The 27,271-nt window shown below is 45.6% G+C and overlaps 2 protein-coding genes across 5 annotated transcripts in view; both read right to left on the bottom strand.

Moving 5' to 3' along the window:
• The window catches only part of kdm2aa (lysine (K)-specific demethylase 2Aa), an 82,008-nt gene extending 67,265 nt beyond the window's left edge, over positions 1-14,743 (bottom strand). Inside the window, exons 1-6 of one of the 4 annotated variants that reach the window (XM_030351361.1) lie at positions 14,092-14,298; positions 13,793-13,999; positions 13,008-13,146; positions 12,391-12,469; positions 12,250-12,296; positions 9,154-9,332 (exon numbers count right to left, since the gene is read on the bottom strand). In XM_030351361.1, the coding sequence (XP_030207221.1) occupies positions 9,154-9,332; positions 12,250-12,296; positions 12,391-12,469; positions 13,008-13,146; positions 13,793-13,867 (519 nt within the window). In that variant the 5' untranslated portion in view covers positions 13,868-13,999; positions 14,092-14,298. Of the gene's footprint in view, positions 1-9,153; positions 9,333-12,249; positions 12,297-12,390; positions 12,470-13,007; positions 13,147-13,792; positions 14,299-14,581 lie in introns of those variants that run through there. The other 3 variants (XM_030351363.1, XM_030351362.1, XM_030351364.1) reach the window with 3 other exon arrangements.
• Positions 14,744-14,919: 176 nt separating this feature from the next.
• The window catches only part of LOC115540238 (syntaxin-3), a 14,895-nt gene continuing 2,543 nt past the window's right edge, over positions 14,920-27,271 (bottom strand). The window contains exons 5-10 of the mRNA XM_030351365.1: positions 26,891-26,961; positions 23,753-23,861; positions 19,047-19,120; positions 17,947-18,081; positions 16,577-16,687; positions 14,920-15,935 (exon numbers count right to left, since the gene is read on the bottom strand). Of these exons, the coding sequence (XP_030207225.1) occupies positions 15,858-15,935; positions 16,577-16,687; positions 17,947-18,081; positions 19,047-19,120; positions 23,753-23,861; positions 26,891-26,961 (578 nt within the window). The 3' untranslated portion in view covers positions 14,920-15,857. The remainder of the gene's footprint in view (positions 15,936-16,576; positions 16,688-17,946; positions 18,082-19,046; positions 19,121-23,752; positions 23,862-26,890; positions 26,962-27,271) is intronic.

Genomic DNA, 27,271 nt, shown 5'->3' with positions numbered 1-27,271 from the left:
CCAGCGGAATGCATTCTCTCCAGTGCTGCCCGAGCCAATGAGACTTTTCCCGACCCTCCCTTCAGTAACTCTCCAGTGCGATAGCTGTAATAGGTTGTTTTCTGAAGTTCAAGCGCACGATTCCTAAATTTAAAGAAAGTAATTGATACAATTATATTCTAAATATACGGGAGATAAATACAAATGGGTGATAAGCGGGATAACGGCCTTCGAGGTCGACCGGTTCGATGGAAATAATGGACAGGTAGAGGCAACTCTGGCTTCATGCTGCGCTCGTCGCCAGAGTTCTAAGCCTCGTCGGCCGTTATCCTTTCCATGTTACACTCAGTGCACCATGTTTTCAAATGCATTTAGGGGAACATTTATTGCACAAAAAAGCCTTAGAAGTTGTCTGATTGCAGTCAATTAACACATTGCAAATAGCCTGTGGGTCTCATTCATTTTTGTGTTTCTCCCCCAAACCCTCCGTAAAAAAAAAGTCTGCCTTTTTACTATCACGGACATGATCCTAATCCGAACCGTATCCGAAACCGAAGCCCAAAACGGTTATCCGAACCGAACCGTGGACACACTGATCCGTTTCACCACTATTATACACACACACGCACGCACACACACACACAAGCACACACACGCACGCACAGACACACGCAGACAGACACAGAGACACACACACACACACACACGGTGCATTTCGCTGCTAAAACAACAACAACAAAATATTCCCTCAAATATTATTACTAAAGAACCGTTTTCCAAAGAACGAAATGTAAACCAATGCATTCTGAATGGGAGTGTTTCTCCAATTTTTCCATGCTACACAGAACGAAATGTAAACCCATGCAAAAAAAAAATTCATGGTCATAATAATTTAAATATCATTAATCTCCTGAGTGTGTTGGGTGGTATTCAATTTTTTTCAACGGGGCTGGTGCCGTCTCCTTTTGACCTTTTGACCCCAGACTTCTGGGGGAATAGCTGAATCAATTCATTAGTCAATCAGAAGCATGTGGACGAACAAGGTGTCCTTCAACATCTACGCTTCCAGGCGATTGCAACGGTGCCACACATGAGCATATTCGAACATGTTTAATGGTAGTAATTAGCTGTCGAAATTGGAGGCCTTAATCAATAATGAGCAGGTATTGATTTGCTTCCCGATAAAAATTTGTGACAAATTACATGTTATTTAGCATCTACACGTTGAGCTGAGTCCAATGACACCAAGCATGACACTCTAGCTAATGGTAACATGTATTTTACATGGTACACCTAGGTCTAGGACATGATCTCGGTGTAGCAAGAGGGCGAGCTTGATCTCATTGGACTCAGCTTAACGTGTAGATGCTAATTAACATGTAATTTGTCAAGGGAAGCAAATCTATAGCTGGTCATTATTGATAAAGGCCTCCAAAATCGACAGCTAATTACTACCCCGAAACATTAAAATATCATCATGTGTGGCACTGTTGCAATCGTCTCGAAACGTAGATGTCAAAGGACACCTTGTTTGCCCTGTTGCACGACCGGGAAGATATTTTCATACTTCTAATGGATTGATTCATATTTTAAGGTTCTCGGAGTGAGACTTTAAGCGGCTGCAGCAGAAGTGTTGAGACGAAAGATGATATCAAGACATTAATAGAATATTCCCATTCACATTATGATTCTTCGTCATAACATCCGACCAAACATCCTTTACATTCACCGAGCGAAGATTATGAAAGTCCAGGCCCCCCCTTCCTGCACTCGGGGTCCGACCGGGCCAAGTTTCGGTGCGGGGGTCCCAGTTAGGCCCTAGAATATGGTATTCAAATTTCAGGGCGGTAGGACCTTCCTATCTCAAAAACTGTTTTTCCACCACATTCTGAACCATTAGGTCTCGCAGGCAACACTTCTGAAGGGGCTTTGTCCAAATGACAGTCCATTTGGGAAAACTTTTTTTCTCTATGGGCTAGAACTACAAATCTTGGATATGTCGTTCTCGGGGCCCCGGGAAATGTGTGTAAACATTTTAGCATCCCTAGCTATCTCGAAAAGGCCGGAAAAGGGACGTGACCTCCAACAGTACAGTCACTGTACATAAGACAGAGGTTAGTTTCTAGGCCCCATTTTTTGCGGGATGGAAGTGTACATTTGTGGCTTAATGTGTGTAGACACAGCTGGCCTGTGGCCACGTCTTTGAAGTCTGGGGTCAAAAGGAGCCGGCACCACGCCGCTTATGAGATGACAAAAAGTGAATCTGTATTTCTCTCATAACATTTTGTCATTATTGAAGAGAGGCCTGATTCTCAGATGTTGGACTGTTAGGGTATAGGTCTGGGAAGAACTTCAGGCCAAAATCTTGCAAGCGAGCCGCTGGGTGGAGGTGCAACGAGATGGAGCACTTGCTGAGTCCTTTCCTGTAGGGCTGGAGCCACAGGTTGAAGCGTATATCCGTCCTTTGAAACCCCCTTTGATATATAAGAGACCCCAAGGTACAGTTTACTTAAATGTTCTCGCCTCAGTCACCTATTGCATCACTTCCTTTAGGGCTTCGGCCTCCTAATTGATCATTGTAGTATAATTGAATGCCCTCTTTCATATTATGATACTTCCACCACTGGGACGTGGCAACAACTCTCCAAATCCATATGGGGGGGGGGGATGCTTTTGGACAGTAGGGGTGTACACTAGACATAAATAGGAAGCAAACTCAGGAGAAGGAATGACCTCTCACAAATATTTATTGAATAAATTGTTTCAAATAACCCTGCCTCGTTAAATCAATGAACTTGGTTTTTTGATTCAAAAATAGGTTATCGAAGAAGTCTAAACTGCAGAAAATAAAAACATCCAAGCTGCCTTTTAAGGATACCTCGGAATATCTGTCTATTTTTTAACCGTCGGACCCCAGTTTACGACAAAAACAACACAATTTACGGCAGCTCCTTTGCCGCGTGGTTTTTAGAGCCATGTAAGGATTAGCGGGGGCGGTCGATAGCAACCACCATAGCAACCATGACGGTCAAGTGACTTGATGCAGCCCCGTTGAAAAAAATAGAATACCACCCAACACACTCAGGAGATTAATGATATTTAAATTATTATGACCATGAAGTCTTTATTTGCATGGGTTTACATTTCGTTCTGTGTAGCATGGAAAAATCTGAGAAACACTCCCATTCAGAATGCATTGGTTTACATTTCGTTCTTTGGAAAACGGTTCTTTAGTAATAATATTTGAGGGAATTTTGTTGTTGTTTTAGCAGCGAAATGCACCGTGTGCGTGTGTGTGTCTGTGTGTGTCTGTGCGTGCGTGTGCGTATGTGTGCTTGTGTGTGGGTGCAAGAGCTGCCGCCACAACCCTGGTGAATACCCTCGGGGAGAGGTAGAGACCAAAGGGAAGTACCCTGAATTGAAAATGCCGGCCGCGAAAGGCGAACAGGAGGAAGTGCTGATGGCGCGGTGCAATTGGGACGTGGAAATATGCGTCCCTTAGGTCCACCGTGGTGAACCATTCTCCCCTTGCGACCACCCGCAGCGTGTCGGATGCGGTGAGCATGTGGAATGGCAGGACCTTCAGGAACCTGTTGAGTCCCCTCAGGTCGAGAATTGGGCGAAATCTGCCATCTTTCTTCTTCACGAGAAAGTATCTTGAGTAGAATCCTCTGGGGTGCAGCAGAGGATCCACTGGCTCGATTGCCCCTTTGGCTAGAAGGGTGGAAAACTCCTGGTCCAGAGCCAAGGCCTCTGCCGGGTCGTTGACGACAGTCATTTTGACCCGGCTGAAGGCTAAGGGCCGGCGTCGGAACTGCAACTCGTACCCTTGGGTCAAGGTGGAAACCACCCAAGGGTCTGAAGTACAGGCAGCCCAGTAACTGAGCTGCTGATGGGAAAAACACCTGACGACCGGCCCCGAGGGCCTAGCACCTACCCCCCCGGCCTCCTGAGGCCCTGGGGGGCTGTCGGTTGGGATGTGGGGCACGGGGCTGCCAGGAAGGTAGGCGTTCGGGGGCCCGAAAGCCATCCATGGGCTGTTGCGCAGCCCGCTGAGACCTTCGTAGGCCACCGGAGTATTCAGGTGGCTGAAAGCGCCGCTGGGGGACTGCCGAGGGGCCCCCAGGCCTGCTAGGAATGGACACACTCCTATTTAGGCCTGACAGCTGCTTCCTGGTCTGCCTAGCTCGGGCAGCCCCCTCCAGCGCTTCCAGGGCAGCTGACCCAAAGAGCTCCCCTGGTTCCACCTGCACCGCACGAAGGATCCTCCTACATGTCTCTGTCAGGGGCGACTGCGCAAGCCACACCTGGCGGCGAGTCTGCACGAGGGTGGACATAGTGCGCCCCAACTACGACCCAGTTCCCAATACGACCCATGCGCGCCGCTGCGTTGTAGGCCTTTGACAGGAGGTCGTCTGTGACCCTGCACTGTGGCCGAGGACACCTGGCATTTGGCCTCAGAGCCTCATCAGGAGCCAGAATTAGGGAGGCGATGGCAGGCTCGACTGCTGGCATGCGGCCCAGCCCAACCTGCGCCGCATTCTGCATGGCAGCCAAGGTCCGGGCATCCGACGTCGAGTGGGATAGGGCCCTAGTGTCCCTCCAGCAAGCATGGAGCTCCTTCAGGTACTCCTCTGAAGGAGGGACGGAGAATGTGGCCGGGACAGGGTTGCGCCTGTTAGCCTAGCCACTCTGAGCACCCAAGGCAGGAGGCTGCAGTTCATGCAGACGCTGTCCGTGAGGCTCTCCCTCAAATGCTCGAGACCGAGGCAAGGAGGGCAACTGTCGTGGCCGTCCTCAGGCTCAAGAGGAGCCGCACAGGCGACACATAGGTGGGCCATTATGGAGGCAGCCACCGGCAGCGTACTGGGAGCGGAAGCGAGAGCACTTCCCTTGCCAGTAAAAATGAAAAACCGAAACTAATTAGCCTGAGCGTGATCGCTGCTACTAATTATAAACCAAACAAGGGCCAAATGCGGCGTTAACGGGAGCGGGAGCGAGAACACTGCCTTCACCAGAAAATTAAATCGACCGATATTAATTAGCTTGAGCGTAAGCGCTGCTGCTAAAAAAGAGGGGAAACCAAACAAAAACGTTACTGGGAGCGGGCGCGAGAGCACTGCCTCCACCGGTAAGTTGTAAGGAAAAAATAAATTGATGGTTAGAACAGAGCAAAGCTAACGGCTAACAGAACAAACAATAACAGAACAAAGAGGCGAACGAGTGCTGGGAGCGGGAGCGAGCACACTGCCCTCCCAAACAAACGCCGGCCACTCTTCTTATAGTTACTTTCACTAAGTATCTGTATGAACTAGCCACAGCCTCTGGAGGACGGGTTACCCGCAGCTCCGACCTTGGTCACGAGGCTGCACGTAGCCAGTTGTAACAACTTCCTTCCTTTCTCAAACAAAGGTTCAATACGGTACCTGCGCAGCGAGAAGATGTAAGGAACAGATCCTCTAATGACACCGGAAGATATAGCCTTCCCGGTGTCACGTGGGGGTCACAGGTGACTATGTTGGTATTAGGTTCTCGAAATGCGCATGCGCGAGGTGGAGATCCAGTGCTTTAAGCACCGCCTCTGGCGGTCAGTAAGGATGAAATAGAACTGATATCTGATTGGCTGGACTCGATTTCCGACAAGACGATTGGTTTGAATGTATCACGCAGAGTTCCCGTTGTCCGGTAATTACCGGTCTGTGACCGGTAAAAAATGAGGAGGACCGAAAATTCTAAATGTCTCCGGTCAGAATGACCGATTGCAAATAAGGCCCCGTCCACACGAAGCCGAAACGGGGGAAAACGATCCGGTTTCGTTTTATGCTTAATGTTCAAGGCGCTGGTTCTCCACAGAAGAAAGTGGAGCGCATCAACCCTGCGCTCATACAGCATGCGCGCTGTATACAAACATTCAGTCACGAGGAGATTCAACCATTGAGCAGAACAAAATTGAGCAGGTCTTATGTTCCCCGTTGTTTTTCATCATCGGCCTGTGACCTTCAGCACTCACTGGATCGGCTGGCGGCCGAGTGTGAAGCGGCTGGGATGAGGATCAGCACCGCTAAATCTGAGGCCATTACTCTTAGCAGGAAACCGATGGATTGCTTACTCCGGGTAGGAAATGAGTCCTTAGCCCAAGTGAAGGAGTTCAAGTACCTCGGGGTCTTGTTCGCGAGTGAGGGTACTATGGAGCGTGAGATTGGCCGGAGAATCAGAGCAGCGGGGGCGGTATTGCGTTCGCTTTACCGCACCGTTGTAACGAAAAGAGAGCTGAGCCGCAAGGCAAAGCTCTCGATCTACCGGTCGATCTTCGTTCCTATCCTCACCTATGGTCATGAGGCCTGGGTGATGACCGAAAGGACGAGATTGCGGGTACAAGCGGCCGAGATGAGTTTTCTCAGAAGGGTGGCTGGCGTCTCCCTTAGGGATAGGGTAAGAAGCTCAGCCATCCGTGAGGAACTCGGATTAGAGCCGCTGCTCCTTTACTTAGAAAGGAGTCAGCTGAGGTGGTTCGGGCATCTGGTAAGGATACTCACTGGGCGCCTTCCTTGGGAGGTGTTTCAGGCACGTCCAGTGGGGAGGAGACCTCGGGGAAGACCCAGGACTAGGTGGAGAGATTATATCGCAACACTGGCCTGGGAACGCCTCGGGATCCCCCCGTCAGAGTTGGTCAATGTGGCCCGGGAAAGGGAAGTCTGGGGCCCCCTGCTTGAGCTGCTCCCCCCGCGACCCGACCCCGGATAAGCGGACGAAAATGAGATGAGATGAGATAATTGTATAATAATATCACGGCCAAAAGCTCTGTGCGCCTCCGGATGGCCGTAACGCGGGGAGCTCTCGTAGGGATTCGGCTTCTCGGGGTTTGTTTACCGGCGTATCAATATACTGCGTCAGGTTATCCGACGTCTCTCCCTCTTCCACAAAAGGTAAAGACATGCAATGGTAGTTATCTCGGCCAGAATTTGGCAGTAATGGTGGAAAAAGTAACAGACCGGGGAACATAGAAAAAAAAAAAGGGATGAGATGAGATAATTGTAGGGGTCCTATTTTCCCCGGTCACATACATATCGGGGAACATAGGACCCTTTTTTGGGAAAAGCAGGGAACATAGGACCCTTTTTAAAAAAAAGGGTCCTATGTTCCCCAGTCTCATACAAAGAGGGGAACATAGGACTCAGGGAACATAGACACGCTCCCCTATAGACTACCGTAGGTTTATGAACTAAACGGCGGCAAGCTAGCGAAAGCCGGCGGCAAGCTTTGCGGAGCACCGGTATTTAACAACCATGGCGAATCAAAATATGATCACACACTTCTTCTTTATATAGCCTGCCTATCAATTTTTTTAAGTGCAATAAACACGGACAATATCCGACCGTTTTTTTTCCAATTTGACCGGTAAAATGAAACCTTCCCGGTCACATGACCGGCACCAATTTCTTCTAGCGGAAACACTGGTATCACGTGGTATGCTCTCAAGCTTCCTGGTTAGCTTTTGCCATAAGAATCTTTAAAGGCCGTTTTCTCAAAATTAGTTTTTCCTCACAAGCCAAGCAAGGAATCTCCACTTCTGCAGCACCTACATGCACCAAACTTTAGAATCTTATTCTCAGCTACTATATGAAGATTTTTACACTGGGATTTGTTGATGTATCATTCTTGGCCTGATTTACATGACATTTTATACATAAAAATAGGGCGGCAATACATTTTTTAAGGCATTGGCAGTATTTTCTGATTAACTGGATAACGAAAGGAGATATCTAATCCCCTTTGTAAATATTTTCTATTTAATAAAGTAACATGAAAAACTAATTTTGAGCCTGGCTTTTTCCAATGGTCCGATTCTTCGTTTCAAAATATATGCACATTTGCGCATATCTTAGTGGATATAGCCTAATTAGCATATCTTAACATACAATTACAGAAAACTTCCAATGCATTTTCTTCTTCTAATCATGTGGCTAATCAACCGGTAAAGTTTCATAAAGATATCGGTAAGTTAAAAAAAATCCTATTCACCTGCCAAGTCTCGCCTTAATGAATTAATTTTTTATTTATTTTTTTAAGTGGACCGCAATCGCGCTATAGGGGGATTATTTGTTTATCAACATGGCGGATGCACGAGCAGAATGATTGCAAAAAGAGAATTATCTGTGGGATAAAGGCCTGGACGAATTTCGAATTATAAAAATGTAAACTTTATGTTGAAAGTATGGACTGTCGCAATTCCCATTGAAACAATGGCACGGTGATTATTATTTTCTTTTTTACGGTTTTCGTTTACTGATTTTTCCTAAACGGTTATGATTTACTAACAGGTTACACGTGTACACGTGTACACCCCTATTGTAAACATAAAGTGAAGAATTAAACAAATAACTAAAGTGATAAAGTTTAAATACATTTGAGATAATATATAGAATAGCTGAGCTGTTAAAGCTGATAGTTTTAAATGGTTGAAACAATTCTGTGCAAGTGTGATTTTGTGTGTGTCATCACTTGTAGTAAACAGGAAGTTTTATTGACGTTATTCTTTCACATAGTTAACCGAGAAAAGCTCACAAAACGATATGGCTTGTATGGTTGGAGTCCTTCGATATATAATAATCATATTTCCAATCGATTAATCATTGTAATCGATGTCCACGATGCCCGAAAAGGTTAGCTTTTGTGATCCCCATAAGCGTGGCGATCACAAACTCTTTGATCCGCTCTAGCCCAAGCTGGAGCGTGCGATGTGACGTGACCGCGCATGATCGCGCTCAGCAGCAGCCGAGGACAGACGTTCAAACAGCCAGGCTTCTATTCCACTTTAAGGTTGGAAAACTGCCACACTGCTGACATGACTGATCAACAGGTAGCTCTTATGCGCATGCGCCTAATTGGCGACGACTATGGTTATCACGCGACACGCTGCGCGGATCGGATAATTTTTTACTCCAGTCTCCGATCAATCTTACTGGGCCAATCGGATCGGGACAACCCTAACACACACACACACACACACACACACACACACACACACACACACTTGCAATGTCTTTGAAAATCATGGATGTCTCCTGAAAGCTTGCATACGTCAGAATCTAAATGTGGATGGGCCTCCTCCAAACATTAGGTCTCTTTGAGTGAGAATGCTCTTCCACGTGAGGCTTGTTTGAGTGTGCATACCGTGGCCGGTCTCTTGACCAGATTCTCCAGCTTGGTGTGGCTGAACTCAAGGGAGATGACGTTGTACAGCTTGTCCCGCTGTGCGTGCGGCGTCTCGTAGTAGCGCCTCCACTGCGCCATGGACATCTCCGTGCCTTTCTGCGTGCTCACGTCCATCACGTCCACCATGCGTCTGCTCCCTGGAGGGGGGGATGGCGGTTAGTGAATCACAGTTCTTACTGAGACTCACCGCGTTGAACGGGAGAAGGCGCCAAACTACAGTGTTTCCCACACATTGACGAGACTATGGCGCCCCGCCATAGTCTAATTTCGGCCGCCATAGTCTCTGCGTGCAAAAAAAAACGAATGGTTGCCATTGTTTGCTCTGATGTGAAAGGCGTGTTCGTGGGGAAGTGTGCTGCATCAAGACATCAACTTATTAAAACAATGTGTAATGTACATGGTTCTTGCACCATTTTTAAAGTCAAATTTAAGACTTTTTAAGACCAACACAATAAATGAAGACCTAAAAAATGTCTGAAAAATTATTTGATAGAAAAGGTGTGTATAATTGAGTCACTTATACACATCAACCGTAGCCGTAGTACTAGCAGTAGTAGTACTCTTGCAAAGTTATCTCGGAAGCGCGCGGACACGACGATACGCGAACACATTAACCCACCCGTGTCACCCATAGTCACCCATGACCCGTCGCTTAGCAACCGGACACGCTGGGGTTGATATGTTACCGGACTACTGTAACTACTACGGAGTGATAACAAAGACATGAATCAGGCAATAAATCCACCGTCCTTGACAGCGGTCATGTTTGGAGTGCGGAGTGGACCAAATGCAAACTACTGCAGCTTTCCTAAGTTAAACCCCAAACTAATCGGAATAAGTGTATGCATGTCGATTAGGGGTGTGCCAAATAATCGTCATGACGATGCATCGCGATTCTAATTTTCACGATCTACTGCATCGATTGTTGACGCCAAGAATCGATTATTAATTTAAAAAAATGAATAATTAAAAAATATAAATATATTTTTTTTTTATATAGTTTTATAAAGCCTATTCACTTTGTGGCATCAGTTTGTCCTCTTATGTTTATGAAATGATATTGTTGTTATAATGGCAGCTACTTCCAAAAGGGGAAATGTTTGAATGTTTTCATTTCATTGGTTTAAAGGACCACTGAGGCCATGTAAACGGCACTGATTATCCCTATTTTGTTATTTTAAGTTTTATAGATCCATAGCACTTCTTGTCAGTGTATCCAGTAATAGTCGTTTCAATAAATACAGCTATGTATGAATTGAGTTGCTTTGAGTTATCAATTGAACACACTATCCAGATCATACACAGCCAGTCAGCCACTGGTAATGGCTTAATTTTTTTTTTTTAACAGTGTTCAGTGAAAATTCGCAATGCATCGCAATAATTCAAGTATCGCGATGCATCGTGATAGAATCGCATCGTGGCATGTGAATCGTGATACGAATCGAATCGTGACTTCTTTGGCAATACCCACCCCTAATGTAGATTATAGCAGACTACACCACCTCTTCTGTAGCCGAATACAATTATATTACGAACAGATAATTGTATTCTGATTGAGGCGTATTATATGATCCTTTTCTATTCCGATTGAGCTGTTCTTCCACATCTATGCGGATCAGATGTGTCCATGTAAACACGGCTGACAGTGAACACACACACACACACACACACACACACACACACACACTTTGAAGCAGAACTTCCTTATTCGAATATAATGCGAATATCAAAAATTAAATCAAAATTCAAACGAATATTAGGCAGCCCTTAATATTCGAACCTGTTATGGCAGGCCAAGAGGGAGAGCGTCGGAGAACCCGACGCAGTCTACTCATAACATTGTAATGACCACGGAAGAGGCATTGAATGAAGTATTGATTAGACAGCGATTTATTAGATACCTAATAAACCTTCGGAACACGCAGGACCGGTAACCATAGCAACGCCGGTAAACAAACCCCGCAAAGCCCAATCCAGGTCTTACTGAAGGAATTTAATGGTCAAAATATTATTATGCAAACTTTGAATATGATTTTTGGGAAAAAGTCTGTCACACAATTTAATTAATTTACTGTTTGGAATACTTACATTAAAATGATCCAGCATGAAATGTGATCCATAGTACCGCGATAAGACATGGCTGTCGGTGTCGTCCGTGGACCAGTACCTCACATGGATATCCATCCGTTTGCTTTTAGTGGTTTTGTTCACTCTCATCGAACATGAGGACGTACTGTTTATCGCTAATGCTGCGTGACAGCTCTCTTTTTATGAAAGATGCGATCCCGTATTTGGCTAGATAGGCCGTTTTGTTTTCACCGCAGGTGAACGACTTCGCAAACTCAGAATCTGGGAACATAGCAGCCAAGACGCTACTAATGTCCTTGTTCGATTTGAAGGAAGCCACGGATGCTGAACTTTTCAGTCCACTTCTTTCAAATAATACGGGCATCGGTGTAGTCCCGCTAGCTGCCACGGAGTATCGGATATATTTCTGCGACCTCATGTGGGACTCAAGAGCTTTTGCTCCCATGGTCCCTAGTATGAATGCCTTTCGGGATAAACGACACCTTGCCTCGTAGTCACCTGCCTTCTCCAACCACCCCCGAAACGTATCCTCCTCAAACCATTTCTCATTGAATTTGCAATGTCCCATCCTGAAAGTAGCGCAAGTTGGCCTAATGATGTCAACCGTCACTAGCTAAAAGTAGCGTCAGCAAGTTAGCCTACAGACGCAGCTGCAGGCTGCAGATGCATCCTGGCCCCCCGATGACTGTTGTCAACGTTAACGTGACGTAAAACTCCTGAAAATGCCGTAATTAAAAGACGCACTAGGTGATTTGTTGTGCGCGACAATTTCCCCTAGTCTTAAAAAACCCTCTGCAAAATTTAATACCTAGAGCAAATTTACAGTAAATTTAAGACAATTTATGGCCTTAATTTTACACAAAAAAAATTAAGACTTTTTAAGGACCCGCGGGAACCATGATGTAACAAGTATATCAAGTAATGTACAGGCAATTAATAAGGGATGGACAGGTTGGATTTACTAACCTACAAAGATCTTAACGTCGTTCACACTGAAGTCAGGATCTGGCATTCTGAAGTCAAACGAGAAGGACAGAAAATCTCAGATCCAAATGGCCATTCGCCAATTGATTTAATCCACGGCAGCCTTGCTAGATATTAGCTTACTTGATTCCTAATCCATCTGGCTTCTCGAAGATGATGGGATCCCTCAGACCTCCTCTTTGAATGTACTCATATGTCAGATCTGAAAGCAGCAGAACATGGAGATGACATGCCCACAAAACATTCTGTCAGACCTTTGAATATATTACTTAATTATGTCTGATAATTACAAGTCAACGTTCAGAAAATGTTTTCCTGACCACCACAACAAATACTGTATTACCCCAGTAATCTATGAATGGTGAAAGGGTTGAAAGGATAATCATTGAAACATAACCATTGCATAACAATGGCAGATTCAGCAGTCCTATAGCAGGATTTGTGGGGGGACCCAGAAACTAAAGGACTGAAATACGCCTTGTTTCCTGTTTCATTAGAGACATTTAAACAAGAGCAATCCATTGGTGGAGAGGATGAAACATTCATTCTGCTAAGGGTATATCTACAGTGGCATGTGTCTACAGTATTTTTTTCAAAGAACATTGGTGTCCAACAGGATGTTTTAGCTTCTCTCCCCAGCGGGAATAGTTTCCCAGTGCGACAAGTCCAGTAGTATAAATGGTGAGGCGTACTAAATGTGGTCTTCTCTTTAAACAGTCCAAGCAGTACTTGGTTCGTACCCTTGCCCTCCATCCGTACCACCCTGTCCGAGCTGAACCGCTCGCTGTGCACTTTGTCCTCCAGGTCAAACATCCTGCGTCCATCAATCTCCTCGTCTGAGATGCCGTCGTCATGGTAACGTCTCCGGGAACCTGTGCGCTTTATTTTGGAAAGGAAGGCAACGGACAGAAAGAGAGACAAATTTATCAATAGAAAGTAGGCAAGTCTGATTAGGAAAAGAGAGAAAAGAGGGAAATGGAAGATTCATTCTTCAAAAGTGTTAATCAAATCCCCTTTCTTAAATATGTGACACATTTAATATGACTGTGTATCCTTATTACAGCCATAACATTGACGTTTCAAAATACAGACGAAAAACGTGCTTTAAACTGCAAACAACAGTTCAAAGTGGGACCTTACACCTTTAGATTATGAGCTCTAATGTGAGCCCCAAATGTGCTGTGGATGATTAGCCAGGAAGGTTCATGCAAACACAGCAGCCCTAGACCATTGCCATTAAAGAGGAAAGCAACAGAGGAGCAGTGACCTACTGTACTGGGTGCAGCCTCCAATGAACATGCGATGATCTCTCCATCTTCCCCCAAATGTATCCCTCCCCTGCCCATGCCAGTTTAAGCGCGCCGTGCCAACAACACCCTGGGAACTCGGCCTCCTCATATCCCACAAAAACAACAACAACACGATGATACCCACAGCATGGCAGGGGTGTCATTTCCCGCAAGTCAGAGAACAGAGAACACAAACTACTTCATTATTTTAAAATGGTGGAACTTTGACCACTTACCAGGCGAGTGCTATGTCGCGGACGACCCTCCTCTGCCTTGGAGGATTTTAGGGCAACTTTGGTCAGAGAGGACATTTCCAATACGAAACGAAGACCAGTTTGTGAAGTTGAATGGCGAAGATGATAGTCTAGTGATTGTGAACTCACAACACGGCTGAACAGCCGTCAGACGCTGTGGGGCTCTGTGCATCCACGCATAATGGCGCGCTGATGTTGAAGAACATGGAGCTCACGTCAACTCAACTGTTGTGTTTCACAGTGGGTTACAGCAACAACATTTACGCTCTGACAAACGTTACCCTGATACTGCTCCAGCTGACAAACGTTTCCCCGATACTGCTCCAGCTGATGTACCCTTATTGGTGAAGCCCTGCACGAGATCTCGTTCCGATAGAACACCCAGCGTGCAGCTCCTCCTCCGTAATAAACGTTAGGTAGACGTTAGGTAAACGTGAGGATATCCCTTAGATTACAATCGCCGCCATTTTTTCCCAACAAAAAACATGAAATATGCCCCGCCCACAAACATAAACAGCCCAATGAAAACAAAGGAAGTGGGTCGTTTATTCGTCTAAACCCAAGTCATTTACTAGCTTTGTGGAATGTCATTGGATGAGAACATCCAATAATATGTCGGTCAGAGGAGAGTGGCGAACGGCGCGTAACGACTCACTGAATTCAGCCAATGAAACCTCTGATGCTGTTCGGACACTGCCCCCTTTCCATTAGAATGGTTTTAAATAGAAATGGCAAAAAACATGGCAATAACAACACAATATTTTCACTCACCACCATAATTAAGCAGCACGGTTTGCGTTTGTACGATGGGATTAATCCACTATACGTGTTGCCATTTCCTCCCTTGGTTTAAGTCTCCAGAAGCGTGAGCACGGCGCTGTGAGCAACGCTCTGCAGCGAGGATGAGGGCTGGACCGCCATTAGGCCGAGTCATTCCGGAAACCACTAGCGATTGGCTGCTTCATGGGGCTAACCAGCTGCGATTGGTGTTCACAACCTGTCATTCTGGAAGGACGGTTTCCGGCAAGGGAATCATGCCCAACAATATTTAATACGCATAATAGAAAAACCATCGGCTATTAATTATACAACATTAAACAATACTGGTATGTTGTTGTAATGTAATTGTTATTTATTGAAAACTGAGAACGAACGCTACAAAAGCCACGACCCCAACATGCATGTTCTCAAATGGCCTACAACTTCCTGCAGTATTTCAAGTAGGCCTACCTAACAACGACATGAACGAACTGTATCCACACACACGACAAGACATGATGCTACGAGGAGGTTGATCAGTCTCAGGCCCTTTCACCACACCAAACACACATATGGTTCGGATCCAAAATACAGGCCAAATACATTTTCAATTTAGAAAAGAGAAAGAAAATATAAAAATTAGGAGCAGCATCAATGTGCAGCAAATGTAAGCACTGAGAGAGTTTCGGGCATTTAGGGAAAGTAGAATATATTCCAGCTAAAAACAACACAAATTCAAACTATTGCACGCACAAAAACAATCACATAATTATGCATGGTTATGCATGCATGGTTATCGATAATCTTAAAAATAACAATATTAGTCAATTACATTAAACAGGACAAAAATAAATAAACACTTACAGACGGGGCCGCAAAGGCAATGCAGTTGGGGTCAAAGTCCTGTCTGTTCTAATGAAGGAATTGTCTTAATGTGATTTTAACCGTGATAAGTCAATCAATCAATTAAAAAACGAATGTTGCTCTTAAAGCAGGACCTGCTTGTGATGCCTGAACTGAACAGTGGAAATAATTCACACCCATCTGCAACCACAAAAATATAAAATGTAAAAATTAGGAAACAATTAATAACATCACAATCAATACATGTAGAAAATGCAGAATCTTTTTTTTACCTGTATTTGTTGTAACATTATATAGAATGTTTTATTTTTCAAAGATTTATTTTTCAAATGGACCAATTGTAAAGAGTGAACATGTTTAGCCAGTTTCTGGGTAGGGGATGGGGGCTGGCTGAGGAGGACGATGGAGGGAGCTGAACTCAAGGTCAGCGTATGAAGCTGTACAAGAAGGAGCCCAGGATGAGGGCCAGAATGACACAGCAACAGAAGATCATCATTTGCTTCTGGATAACATAAGACACAAAGAAGAAGAGAAATGGAATGGAAAAGAGAGAAAAGTACCATTATGAAGAGAAAGTGAGGAAAACCATGAAAATACAGATGAAAAACATGGAAACATAACTGATATACCACATGTTTCATCAAAACTATGTTGAGGTGAGGAAACGCGGGGAAACTCCCTATCTATTTTGTTTTTTAAAGTGAATACCATCCACACAGTCTGCGGCTGGTACAGCCATCACAAAGGACATGACTCATTCTGCCTGGGGCCCCTGGTTGGTGAGGTCCGGCCCCAGAGATTCTCCTCAACATAGTCATGGTCATGTTTTAACCATGACATGGTTTTTCATCTGACACACTTTACTCTTTATGGAGAAGAGCCCCCACAGGAGCAGCAGGTGGCTCTGTTATAGGGCTACACACACTTTATGGAGCAGATCCCCAGGAAGATGAGCAGGGAGCTGTATTCTAGTGCTACACATTCTTTATGAGCAGGGGGCTCTAGTCTAGTGCAACAAACTCTTTATTGAGTAGAGCCCCCACAGGAGCAGGGTACTCTATTCTAGGGCTACACACTCTTTATGAGCAGGGTGCTATATTCTAGGGCTACACACTCTTTATGAGCAGGGGGCTCCAGACTCACCCTGCGGGCCTCCTGCTGAAATTTTGCCGCCTTCTTGGTATCAGCCACAGCCCTCTCCACGAAGCCCACTGATTGGTCCATGTTGCTCTCGATTCTGTCAATCATACCACCCTGGAACGGACAAGATTATTAAGTTGAAGACAGATGTGTGCGCGCGTGCACGCACACACACACACACACACACACACACACACACACACACACACACACACACACACACACACACACACACACACACAAACACACTGTGGCAACCCGGCCCCAAACCCTCACGCCAGGCGGCCAGAGGGAGAGGTGGTGGATGGCGTACACCGCCGATATCCACCAGCCGGAGCCAAAGAGCAGCCCTTGCGTAACCTTAATCAAGGCAATGGAGAACACCTGCGGCAGAAGATCAGGTACCCTTTAAAAGGCTGTTTGTTGCTCTCCGAGGGAAGGAGACCGGGAGACCAAGCGGAGCGGATTACCTCCAGGCAGGGGCGCCGAAAAGGGGGGGGTAAAGGAGACGGATTCTAGGGGCCCATGATGGAGGGGGGCCCAGAGAGGCCCCTAATGATGATGAAATTATAATACAGAAAAAATAATGACACTAAGTTTCATTCTTTTCATGGGGCCCAAAATCCCTAGCGGCGCCCCTGCCTCCAGGACCCGTTACGGACGGGCGGATTCGTGGATATAACGGACTTTCCCCAGTGGCCACGAGAGGACCCGCACGCCAGGACGACGCACGCCGACACGGCGCGCACCAAAAGGACGGCCTCACCGACGGGAGTGACCTCCCCCTCCAGGGACGGGACTGGCCCGGCTGGAGAGACAATTCCCCTGGACACCACCGTGGCTCACGGAGTCACACGTATGATTTTAGGTTTTCCCGCGTTGGGCACGGACCCCGCGGGTTTTCCCCCCCTTATTTAATGAATAAACGCCCTACCGGGATTTGAACGACTTGGCGTGTGTTGATTTCGGCGTGGGAGAGATATTCCTGGGGCCGGGTCGCCACCACACACACACACACACGCATGAAATAAAGCATGTTTTTAATATTTCTCCTTACATCCCCCATTACCAGGGATGACACCAGATTGGTTGTGTGGGGGTCCCATCAACACATTCTAATTGGTCACATTGAAAATAATTTTTCAGTGGCAAGCTTCCCGGTTAGGGTCTCACAAACATATCAGAGTTATATTTTACCAAAACGTTTACAATTTTGAAAAGGGGTACATTTTGGCAAATCACAGCGTCTGCTTGTTTCTCCAGAATGGTAGTGGAATTTGGAGGGTTTACGCATGCACAAGATGATATGTGTGCATGGGCATCTGAAGGTGTATGTCTCTGTGCCTGTGAGCTCTGTCCCCTGGTGGTGGTACCTGGTTCTCAACAAGCATGGCGATGTCCACAAACATGTCATGGAGCTCCTTGATGCTGCTCTCCAGACGCATGATGTCTTTGTGTCGTGCCTCGATCTCATTCAGAGCCTGCTGGTTGATCTTAGACTCGGTGATCTAACATGGAGGCAAATAGAGAACACAGGGTGATAGGAATAGAGCACCGTGCGATAGCAATAGAGCACAGTGTGATAGGAATAGAGCAGAGTCCGATAGGAATAGAGCACACAGTGTGATAGGAATAGAGCACTCAGTGTGATAGGAATAGAGTGCAGTATGATAGGAATAGAGAGATAGAGAGACAGAGAGAGAAGAGAGAGAAAGATAAAGCGGAATGAGATACTGACAAATAACAGGCATAGAGAGAGACAGCTGTGACAGACAAAGAGGGATAGGGAGAGACAGACAGGTAGATACAGAGACAGACATCGAGCTAGAGACAAAGACAGACTGACAGACACACAGAGACAGAGACACAACGAAAGTGAAAGAGGGAAGCCTCTGAATGTCTGAAAGAATGTCTCTTTCCATCTCTGACAAGAGAAGCAGAGATGGAAAGCACAGTCAGACATAAAGCATATGGCAACATCATAATCAATGTCAGCTTATAAAAAGACATTAGGAAGCTGCTCTTGTGATAATTATTAATAAGAACAACAACATCTTTGTTTAGCCACAGGGTGGCAGAGGAAGATGGCAAAGCCCTCCCTTCCTTGCTGTGGTCTAGAACAGATGTTTTGGGTAAACATTATGGGATTGTGTGTATTAACTGAATGCTTTGATTCCAGGAGGTTTCTTTGAGGCCTGATTAATATGCTTTGAGATATGTAATAGACATTAAGGTTGGATTGGCCGTCTTGCAGTAGTTACTCTGTAATTACTTTTACGAAAACAGCCACCCTCTCCAGTAATATCCCCAGGGATGGTTCAAAGACAAGCAGCCCATCCAGACTGTCACCAAGGCTCCGGCGCCAGTGGGGAACGGCCCGCACTCAGCAGGGGCAGGGCATGGGTGGAGGCACGGTGAAGCAATTTGAGGCTGGTTGAGAGGACATGAAGGAACCACAACTTGTGGGTCTTACCCCAGCGCTGAAGACGGCTGCGTTGCCCCCCTCAAGCATCTCCTCCAGCTCCTCATCCGTCGTGGCTTTCCCGGCTGGCCAGACAGGCACACAGATAGGTAGACAGAGAGGCAGAGAGACAGACAGTCAGACAGACATGCACACAGATAGGTAGACAGAGAAGCAGACAGTTGGACAAAGAGGCAGAAAGACAGACAGTTAGGCAGACACACACACAGACAGATAGACAGAGAGACAGTTTGACAGAGAGGCAGAGAGACAGACAGTTAGACAGACAGGCACACAGACAGGCAGACAGAGGCAGAGGTTTGAAAAGCAGCAGATCTGCGTGTGTTTGGGTGCTAGGCCCATCCTTCAGCACCAAGCAGGGATGTGCTTAGGAAGACTTTCCGGCAGGACAACCCAGGAAAGAGGACAGTAGATAATAACCAGGTGGAAGGAAAATGTCGACAGAATAACCCACCAGAGAGATCCAACAAGAGAGTCCTGCCAGTACTAAGAACAATGTGGGTGTGGGGGAAAGTCATACCCTAGGTTTTTGTTGTAAAAAAACATTTTGGCAAAAGTGATGGTTTGCTACAGCAGTGAAGGTAACTTAGTTTTGTGTTTAACCATTGCGGCTTTGCGCTGTCTCGAGGTGTAAAACCCGCAGGCGAAGGTCGAAACTAGTATGTCGAACTCTCGCTATCCCACTGATCGCTTCAGAGCTGAGTGTTAACCTGACTCCCTCTGAAAATAATAAAATGGAAGCACTCAGAATAGGGTTCATGAATATAAGGTCGCTTTCATCTAAAGCGCTCTTGGTCCATGATCTAATTGTTGATAATAAGATCAACATACTGGGCCTTTGTGAAACCTGGTTAAGACCAGATGAGTTTCTAGCCCTAAACGAAGCTACTCCCCCCAATAACGTTAGCGCCCAAGTATGTAGAGAAGTTAGGAAACGTGGTGGAGTAGCCCTGATATCTAATTCTAAGCTTAATTTAAAGTCAAAGAATAGATATACATTCAGATCTTTTGAGGTGCTCGCGTTCTGCTCCTCAGCTCCCCGACAAGCGAAAGAGTTCCAGTCTCTTTCGTTTTAGCTGTAGTATACCGTTCCCCAGGACCGTATTCACTTTTTGTTGATGAGTTTTCTGATTTTGCAACTGATCTGGCTGCATATAATTATTCAGACAATATTTTGCTTATTGGGGATTTCAACATTCATGTGAATAACCCATCTGATTCCCTCGCAAGGGCTATTCTGTCCATTACAGACACGCTAGGCTCGTCCAGCACCCAACTCACATCGGTGGAAACACGCTGGACCTCGTTTTGACCCGTGGTGTAGGCATTTCACAGCTAGTGGTCTCTCCATACACCTCAGCTTTATCAGACCATTTTTTGCTCACTTTCAAGGTGGTGGTATCCTGCCCCTGCGACGATCAGCAGGCTACTTTCAGCTGTCGCCGCTTCACACCTGCAACCAATACAGCTATGGCAGATAAGTTACCCTGTTCACTTGCTCCTCATTGTAACTATAGGGGTTCTGTGGAGTGCCTTACTGATGACCTCAACATTGCCTTCTCTGCTGCCATTGATTCAGTTGCTCCGCTCATAATTAAAAAACGATCATTGAAAAAAACAGCTCCCTGGTTTAATGCAGAAATGCACAAACTGAAGCGAAGCTGCTAAACTTGAGGTCTTTCATCTTGCATGGCACAACAGTCTTCCCACCTATAAGGGTTCACTGACTACTGCCAGGAACGCCTACTTTTCCAGTATCATCAACTTCAATAGAAACAATCCCAAGTTTATTTTTGACACAGTGAAGAGTCTGATTCAGAAACAGACTGAGACCGTAGGCTCCTCCATCGTTGCAGGAGCATTTATGGATTTCTTTGAGAATAAGATTCAATCGATTAGAGAGGAAATTGATGCTTGCCGTGCAGCTTGTCTTACACATCCTGCGGGGCAGGATGGGGAACTCTGACGCAACTCTCCTGGAGTTCAAGGCATTTCCTCTGGTGGAACTTGAAAGGGTGATAAAGGCATCGATACCAACAACTTGTATGTTGGATCCTCTCCCTTCCAAGGTTCTCAAAGAACTTCTTCCCACGGTGGGGCCTGCAATCCTCTTGCTTATGAATCTCTCGCTTTCAACAGGAATTGTTCCCTCCAATTTCAAGGCTGCGGTGATAAAAATGCTACTCAAAAAGCCTGGCCTAGATCCTGAATTAGTCAGGAACTATCGGCCTATCTCGAACCTGCCCTTCCTGTCCAAGGTACAGGAAAGGATTGTAAGAAAAGCAAATCGTCGATTATCTGACGGGGAACAATCTCTTCGAACCTTCCAGTCGGGGTTCAGGAATCTCCACTCAACTGAAACTGCTATTACAAGAGTTGTAAATTACATCCTTCTAGCTTTGGATAAAAATACAAGCTCAATGATTGTGCTGCTGGACCTGAGTGCTGCGTTCGACACGATCGACCACAGCACTCTTCTTCACCGTCTTGAGCACTATGTTGGTTTCAGGGGTACGGCTTTTGGTTGGCTTGAATCGTACCTCACAGATAGAACCCAATTTGTGCTCCATGAGAGTTCAGAATCAAAGCACTGCAAACTACGCTTTGGCGTACCACAAGGGTCGGTCCTTGGTCCATTACTTTTTGCAATATACATGCTTCCCTTGGGCGACGTTATCCGCAGCTTCGGAATTAGTTTCCACTGCTACGCGGATGACACCCAGCTCTTCATTACTGTAGATTCAGGGGACTCGGCCTAGATCTGGAGGGTTGAGTCCTGTCTGGCTGCGGTGAAGGGCTGGATATCACAAAACTTCCTACAGCTTAACACCGGGAAGACAGAGCTGATAATTATCGTCTCGAAGCGGGACCGGAGAGAGTTTGAGGATGTCTCACTGTGGTTGGATGGCCTCGCCATCCCATAGAGTGCATCTGTCAAAAATCTTGGTGTCCTGTTCGACCCTCAACTGTGCTTTGACCAGTTACATGTTAGAAGTGTAACTAGAATTGCCTTTTTCCATCTGAGAAACATTGCAAGAATCAGACCAATGTTATCTGCAGCAGATGCAGAGACACTGATTCATGCATTTGTTTCATCAAGACTGGATTATTGCAATGCACTGTTCTCGGGACTACCAAACTCTACCACGAAAAGTCTACAGCTTGTACAGAATGCTGCAGCTAGACTGCTGATCAGAACGAGAAGGTTTGATCATATCACACCTATTCTCGCCTCTCTGCACTGGCTACCAATAACTTTCAGATCGGACTTTAAGGTGCTACTGCTAACCTATAAAGCCTTGCATGGATTATCTCCATCCTACCTGAAGGACCTGATTATTCCTTATAGTCCTTCGCGGTCCCTCCGGTCTTCGGGAGCTGGCCTTCTTTCACTGCCGAAGGTTATAAAGAAATCGGCTGGACAGAGAGCGTTTGCCTATCGAGCCCCCTTCCTATGGAATAGGCTGCCACCAGTGCTCAGGGAAGTCTCCTCATGGTTAACCGGCCAGCACCACATCACTATTTTAATATGATGTGCATGTATTTACCTGTATGTCAATTATGGCACCCACTGCACTCCTGACCATCCCTGGAAGAAGGGATCCCCTACTATGCGTTTCTTCTCAAGATTTTTTCTTGCCCTTCTGGGGGCTTGAGTAAAGGGGGGTGTCATAAATATTTCGCCTGTTAAGCCCTTTTAGACTGTAATGTTGATGAAATGCTATACAAATAAATTGAATTGAAAATTGAATTGAACCATTGCGTTTCAAGGCCATAGTGAATATCAATCTCTGACATTGTATTATCATTTGAATGAGATCCAATGAAAACATGGTTTGTCTACACCAGTGTTGGGAGTAACGCGTTACAAAAGGAATGTAATTGCTGTAATGCATTACTTTATGCTGTAACACGGTAATGTAAGGCATTACAAAAAAAAGAGGTTATATTTTATTCGCTACAAATCTCAGTAACCCGAAAATTAACTTTAATTAATTAAAGTAAAGTTAATTACTTCCTCTTACTGCTATAGAAGAAGATCACCTCAGTCTGCGTTGAAGCCCAACTCAATGCTGATTGGTCCTCTGTCAGAACCACTTTTCTCTCTTTACGTTTTTTGTCAGACTAATTTGAAGGTGTTGGTGTCCTTGAAGCAGAGCTAATTTATGGCGTTCATCCCTTGGTCCCGTGAGACACCTGGAGCTAGAATGACTCCACGACTCAGACCAACCCAGACTCACTGATCTCCATCTGGAGCTAGAATGACTCCTAGGACTCAGACCAACCCAGACACAATGATCTCCATCTGGAGGTGGAGTGACTCCTAGGACTCAGACCAACCCAGACTTACTGATCTCCTTCTGGAGCTAGAGTGACTCCTAGGAGTCAGAGGAACCAACCCAGACTCACTTTTCTCAAGCTGGAGGTAAGGTGGCTCAGAGGGAGGAACCAGACCAACCCAGACTCACTTTTCTCAAGCTGGAGGTAGAGTGGCTCAGAGGGAGGAACCAGACCAACCCAGACTCACTGAACTCCACCTGGAGGTAGAGTGGCTCCCGGGACTAAGACCAACCCAGACTCACTGTTCTCCACCTGGAGGTAGAGTGGCTCCAGGGACTCAGACCAACCTAGACTCACTGATCTCCAGCTGGAGGTAGAGTGACTCAGACAGGGGAACCAGACCAACCCAGACTCACTGATCTCCAGCTGCCTGGCGATGCGGCCTTTGCTTTTGTCCCTGAAGTCCATCTGAGCCTCGTTGTACTTTGTCATCACCTCCACAAATTTCTTGGCCAGGATAGCGTGCTGGGGAGATAGAAAAATGATGATGATAAACCAAAGCAGTTTGAACATAAGGCATCATGGAAATCAATAAAAAAAAGCCTTTGATGCCATAAAAGATTCAAAAGCTCCAACAGCAAATAGAGAATTACTTGACATTGAGCGTAAACAGACACTCCCAACACTCTGCCCCTCTGTCACTTATAGTGGGATGTGCTTGTATGCATTTTAAGGAAGGATGCTCTGGACAAAACCAACAGGACACTTTGCTTTAGGGGCATGGGGGAAAGGAGTGTAAGTTGGAGGCAAACAGCAGTGCGTGATCACTATAAACTGGTGAAATGATATCTCTCTTAGTCCAACGATACAAGCCACGACTACTTGCCACAACATGCAAATCTGTTTTGGCTGAAATAGACTAGTAAAAACTATCAGTATTCTCAACACATTCTGGTGCACGCAATCAACATTTAAGTATATTGTTGTTACTGTATATCTTCCTCCAACGTATGAAGATATAATACACTTTTCTTTCCCTTCAAACATGTTTATAACGTAGCGTAACAGAGTAGTCCCTTGTTGCTGGTCCCAGACCAGTACATGGAACTAGGACACAAAAGGGTTGTGTTATGAATCCTTTTCCTAGAGTAGGCATTGGAGGATATACTGGACCTAACACTGGTTACGGGTCTGGGCCCCGTTTCCCGACAACGATAGATCCACGCTCGTACGATCATTCTCACGATTACGATGGATCTTGCGATCCATCGTAAATTTCTTTGTAACTGTCTACTGACACGGTGCTGAAATGGGAGACGCAGGAATGTCGCTGGAAAATGGGGTTGAAAAGCGTTAAAATATATCCCCATCAAGGCCAACAGCAGAGTAGCCTTTGAAAAGAATAGACAATAATATGAATGCTAAAGATATTAAAACACAATTGATTGGGCCTAGGCCGATATAAGTCCTAATCCTGAATGCCCTGTGCGTACATTTTTTCACGGCATTTCCCCCCCTGAAATAATTCCATATTACAAAAACCAAAAATAGCTTGTGAGACAACTACATTTATCTTAATGTGCTGATTTCTGAAACAAGCTTTGCGCAGCAAAGAGAGCCGACTTCATCTGATTCCGGTTTCATTGATTGGCGCACACTCTCTAGTCTAGAATATTTGTAGACATTAAAAATGTAACGTTCCATTCATTCATTATCATTCAAACGCAGAGGCTAGGCATTGACACACGGCTATTGCTGACCCGATTAGGAGAGCTTGGTCTCTAGATCCTGCCCATATTGTTGGGTAGGATGATGTATAGCCAAGGTCTTTTGACACTGCCGAACCGGTTCGGTTGCAGCTTGGCACGCCTAGCGATTTCACCTTCTTATCTCAAGTTTCCTGTGTAAAACCGAGGGGTTCAAATCCCCCGTTCATCACGGCACGGGCTTTCTTGTTTCACTGGGGAAGACGGGGTTGCTTACGGAGTCTCTGACCTCTTTAGAATAATTTGTATTATTGCATAGCCTACTCCCGAATGTTAACATTTTTTTATGAATGAAGACACCCGCATGCAATAGGCCTAATGAGTTCACGGCTGAGTGTAGACTACAAACGAGATTAACTATGGTCAGGGATGTTCGTTACTGTCTAGACAGTGTCCAATAAATAGTGAACTTCATCACAGCCTCATCGAAGCGCCTACAGTGCTTGATGCAAACAAACGCAACAAAATTCGCCTGCAGAAATTCTCCGACACCCGCTGTTCTCAGCATGATGCATGTCAAGTAGCCTATGAATTCTGTCATTGATCAATATGAGGACATTTTAACCACGATGGTTGAATTAAAATCAGAGGGAGAGAGCATGTGCATCTCAAAAGCAACCTCCCACACAAGAGCAATGGAATCATTAGGTTTTATTATATGCCTTGTGACGTGGCGTTTGATCGGTACATTTCGGCTGCGCATGTATTTTAAATCAAAAGGGAACGCTAAAGCCTCTGCAACCCAGAGAACCAAAGCCTGGCAGCGGATCGCTGACCGCGTAAATGCGCAAGTTTCATGTCAAAAGCATGATCCTTAATATTTGAGCCATGATTCCATTAATATCCCAGTTAAGCATTCTTAACGTTCCTACCACATAGTACATAAAATATGTATGTCTTTTTATATCAAATGAAGTATAAAAACATCATACAAACTGGTAAGCTTTTCCCACCATGGTATTGGTATATTTTGTCAGTCCAGCATTGAAATTGTCATACCATATTTGTCACTCCTGCATTTTAATAAGCCCTTTTTTTTTTCAAGCCAATCGTAAAAAGGCTGACAGTCAGTAGACTGGATCTGGCCCTCAAATTTTCTTGCCATTAGACATTAATTCAGGGCGTCCTGGCATGGAGGTATTTGTATGATAGGAGGCCGATGAAAATCTTGGTCCGGACGTGGATGGGTCATCTGAAAGGACTGAGATGTGCTCAGCATCTCCAACATTATAGAGAAAACTACCATTTGCAAAAAACGGAGGGCTACGCAAATAGTCTGGAGTGAACTGAGGCCAGGTCCTCGATTGGTAGTGTCGGCTATGTAAGGCTGGAGAAGGCTATTTGAATATATTAAAGATTTGCGCGAGAATCTATGTCTCTCCAGCAAAAAGTCATCCAGTTATGCCAAGATGTCGAGCCGTGGTCTTATTAATAGCTCCCGGTGGATTGCACGAATAATTTGTGCTCCGATATCAACAGGCCTCTCATCAAAAGGGCATGCCATTGTGAACACATGAAATCTGCAGTGAACGCGGGTTTAAATACCCAAAACCGGGTTATGTTCCAAACTTAACCTGCGCAAAACCTGCTCCGACCAGGTTTGATTCAGAGCATATGTTTCTATAGTAACTAACATACCGTGTTCATTTTGGAATGGAAAACCTAGGGTTACCGCAAACCCTGGGTTAACTTACCCGGTTATGTCATATAACCGGCTTTGTGGAATACCCCTCTGCTCCTCTCTGGTACGTAACCACACATCATCCTCATAAAGACTCACAGACTGACCTGTGATTTACGTATCCGGAGGTCAGCCGAGGCCCTCTCATCTGTGTTGGTCTCCAGCTGCTTTTCAATTGCTAATATACACACACATACACACACACACACATACAAAATCCCACATGGAGGCATGCACACATGCAAGTGTGCACACACACACACGCACACACACACACACACACACACACACACACACACACACACACACACACACACACACACACAGACACAAACATGCAAGCGTGCACACACAAACACAAAACACACACACACACACACACACACACACACAAAACCATGCACTTGCACACACACACACACAGAAGCATGCACGTGCACAGAAACACACACACACACACACACACACACACACACACAAATACAAAT

This window comes from Gadus morhua, chromosome 3 (assembly GCF_902167405.1).
Source record: "Gadus morhua chromosome 3, gadMor3.0, whole genome shotgun sequence".
NCBI lineage: Eukaryota > Metazoa > Chordata > Actinopteri > Gadiformes > Gadidae > Gadus > Gadus morhua.
This window is presented reverse-complemented; position numbering and strand designations above follow the sequence as displayed.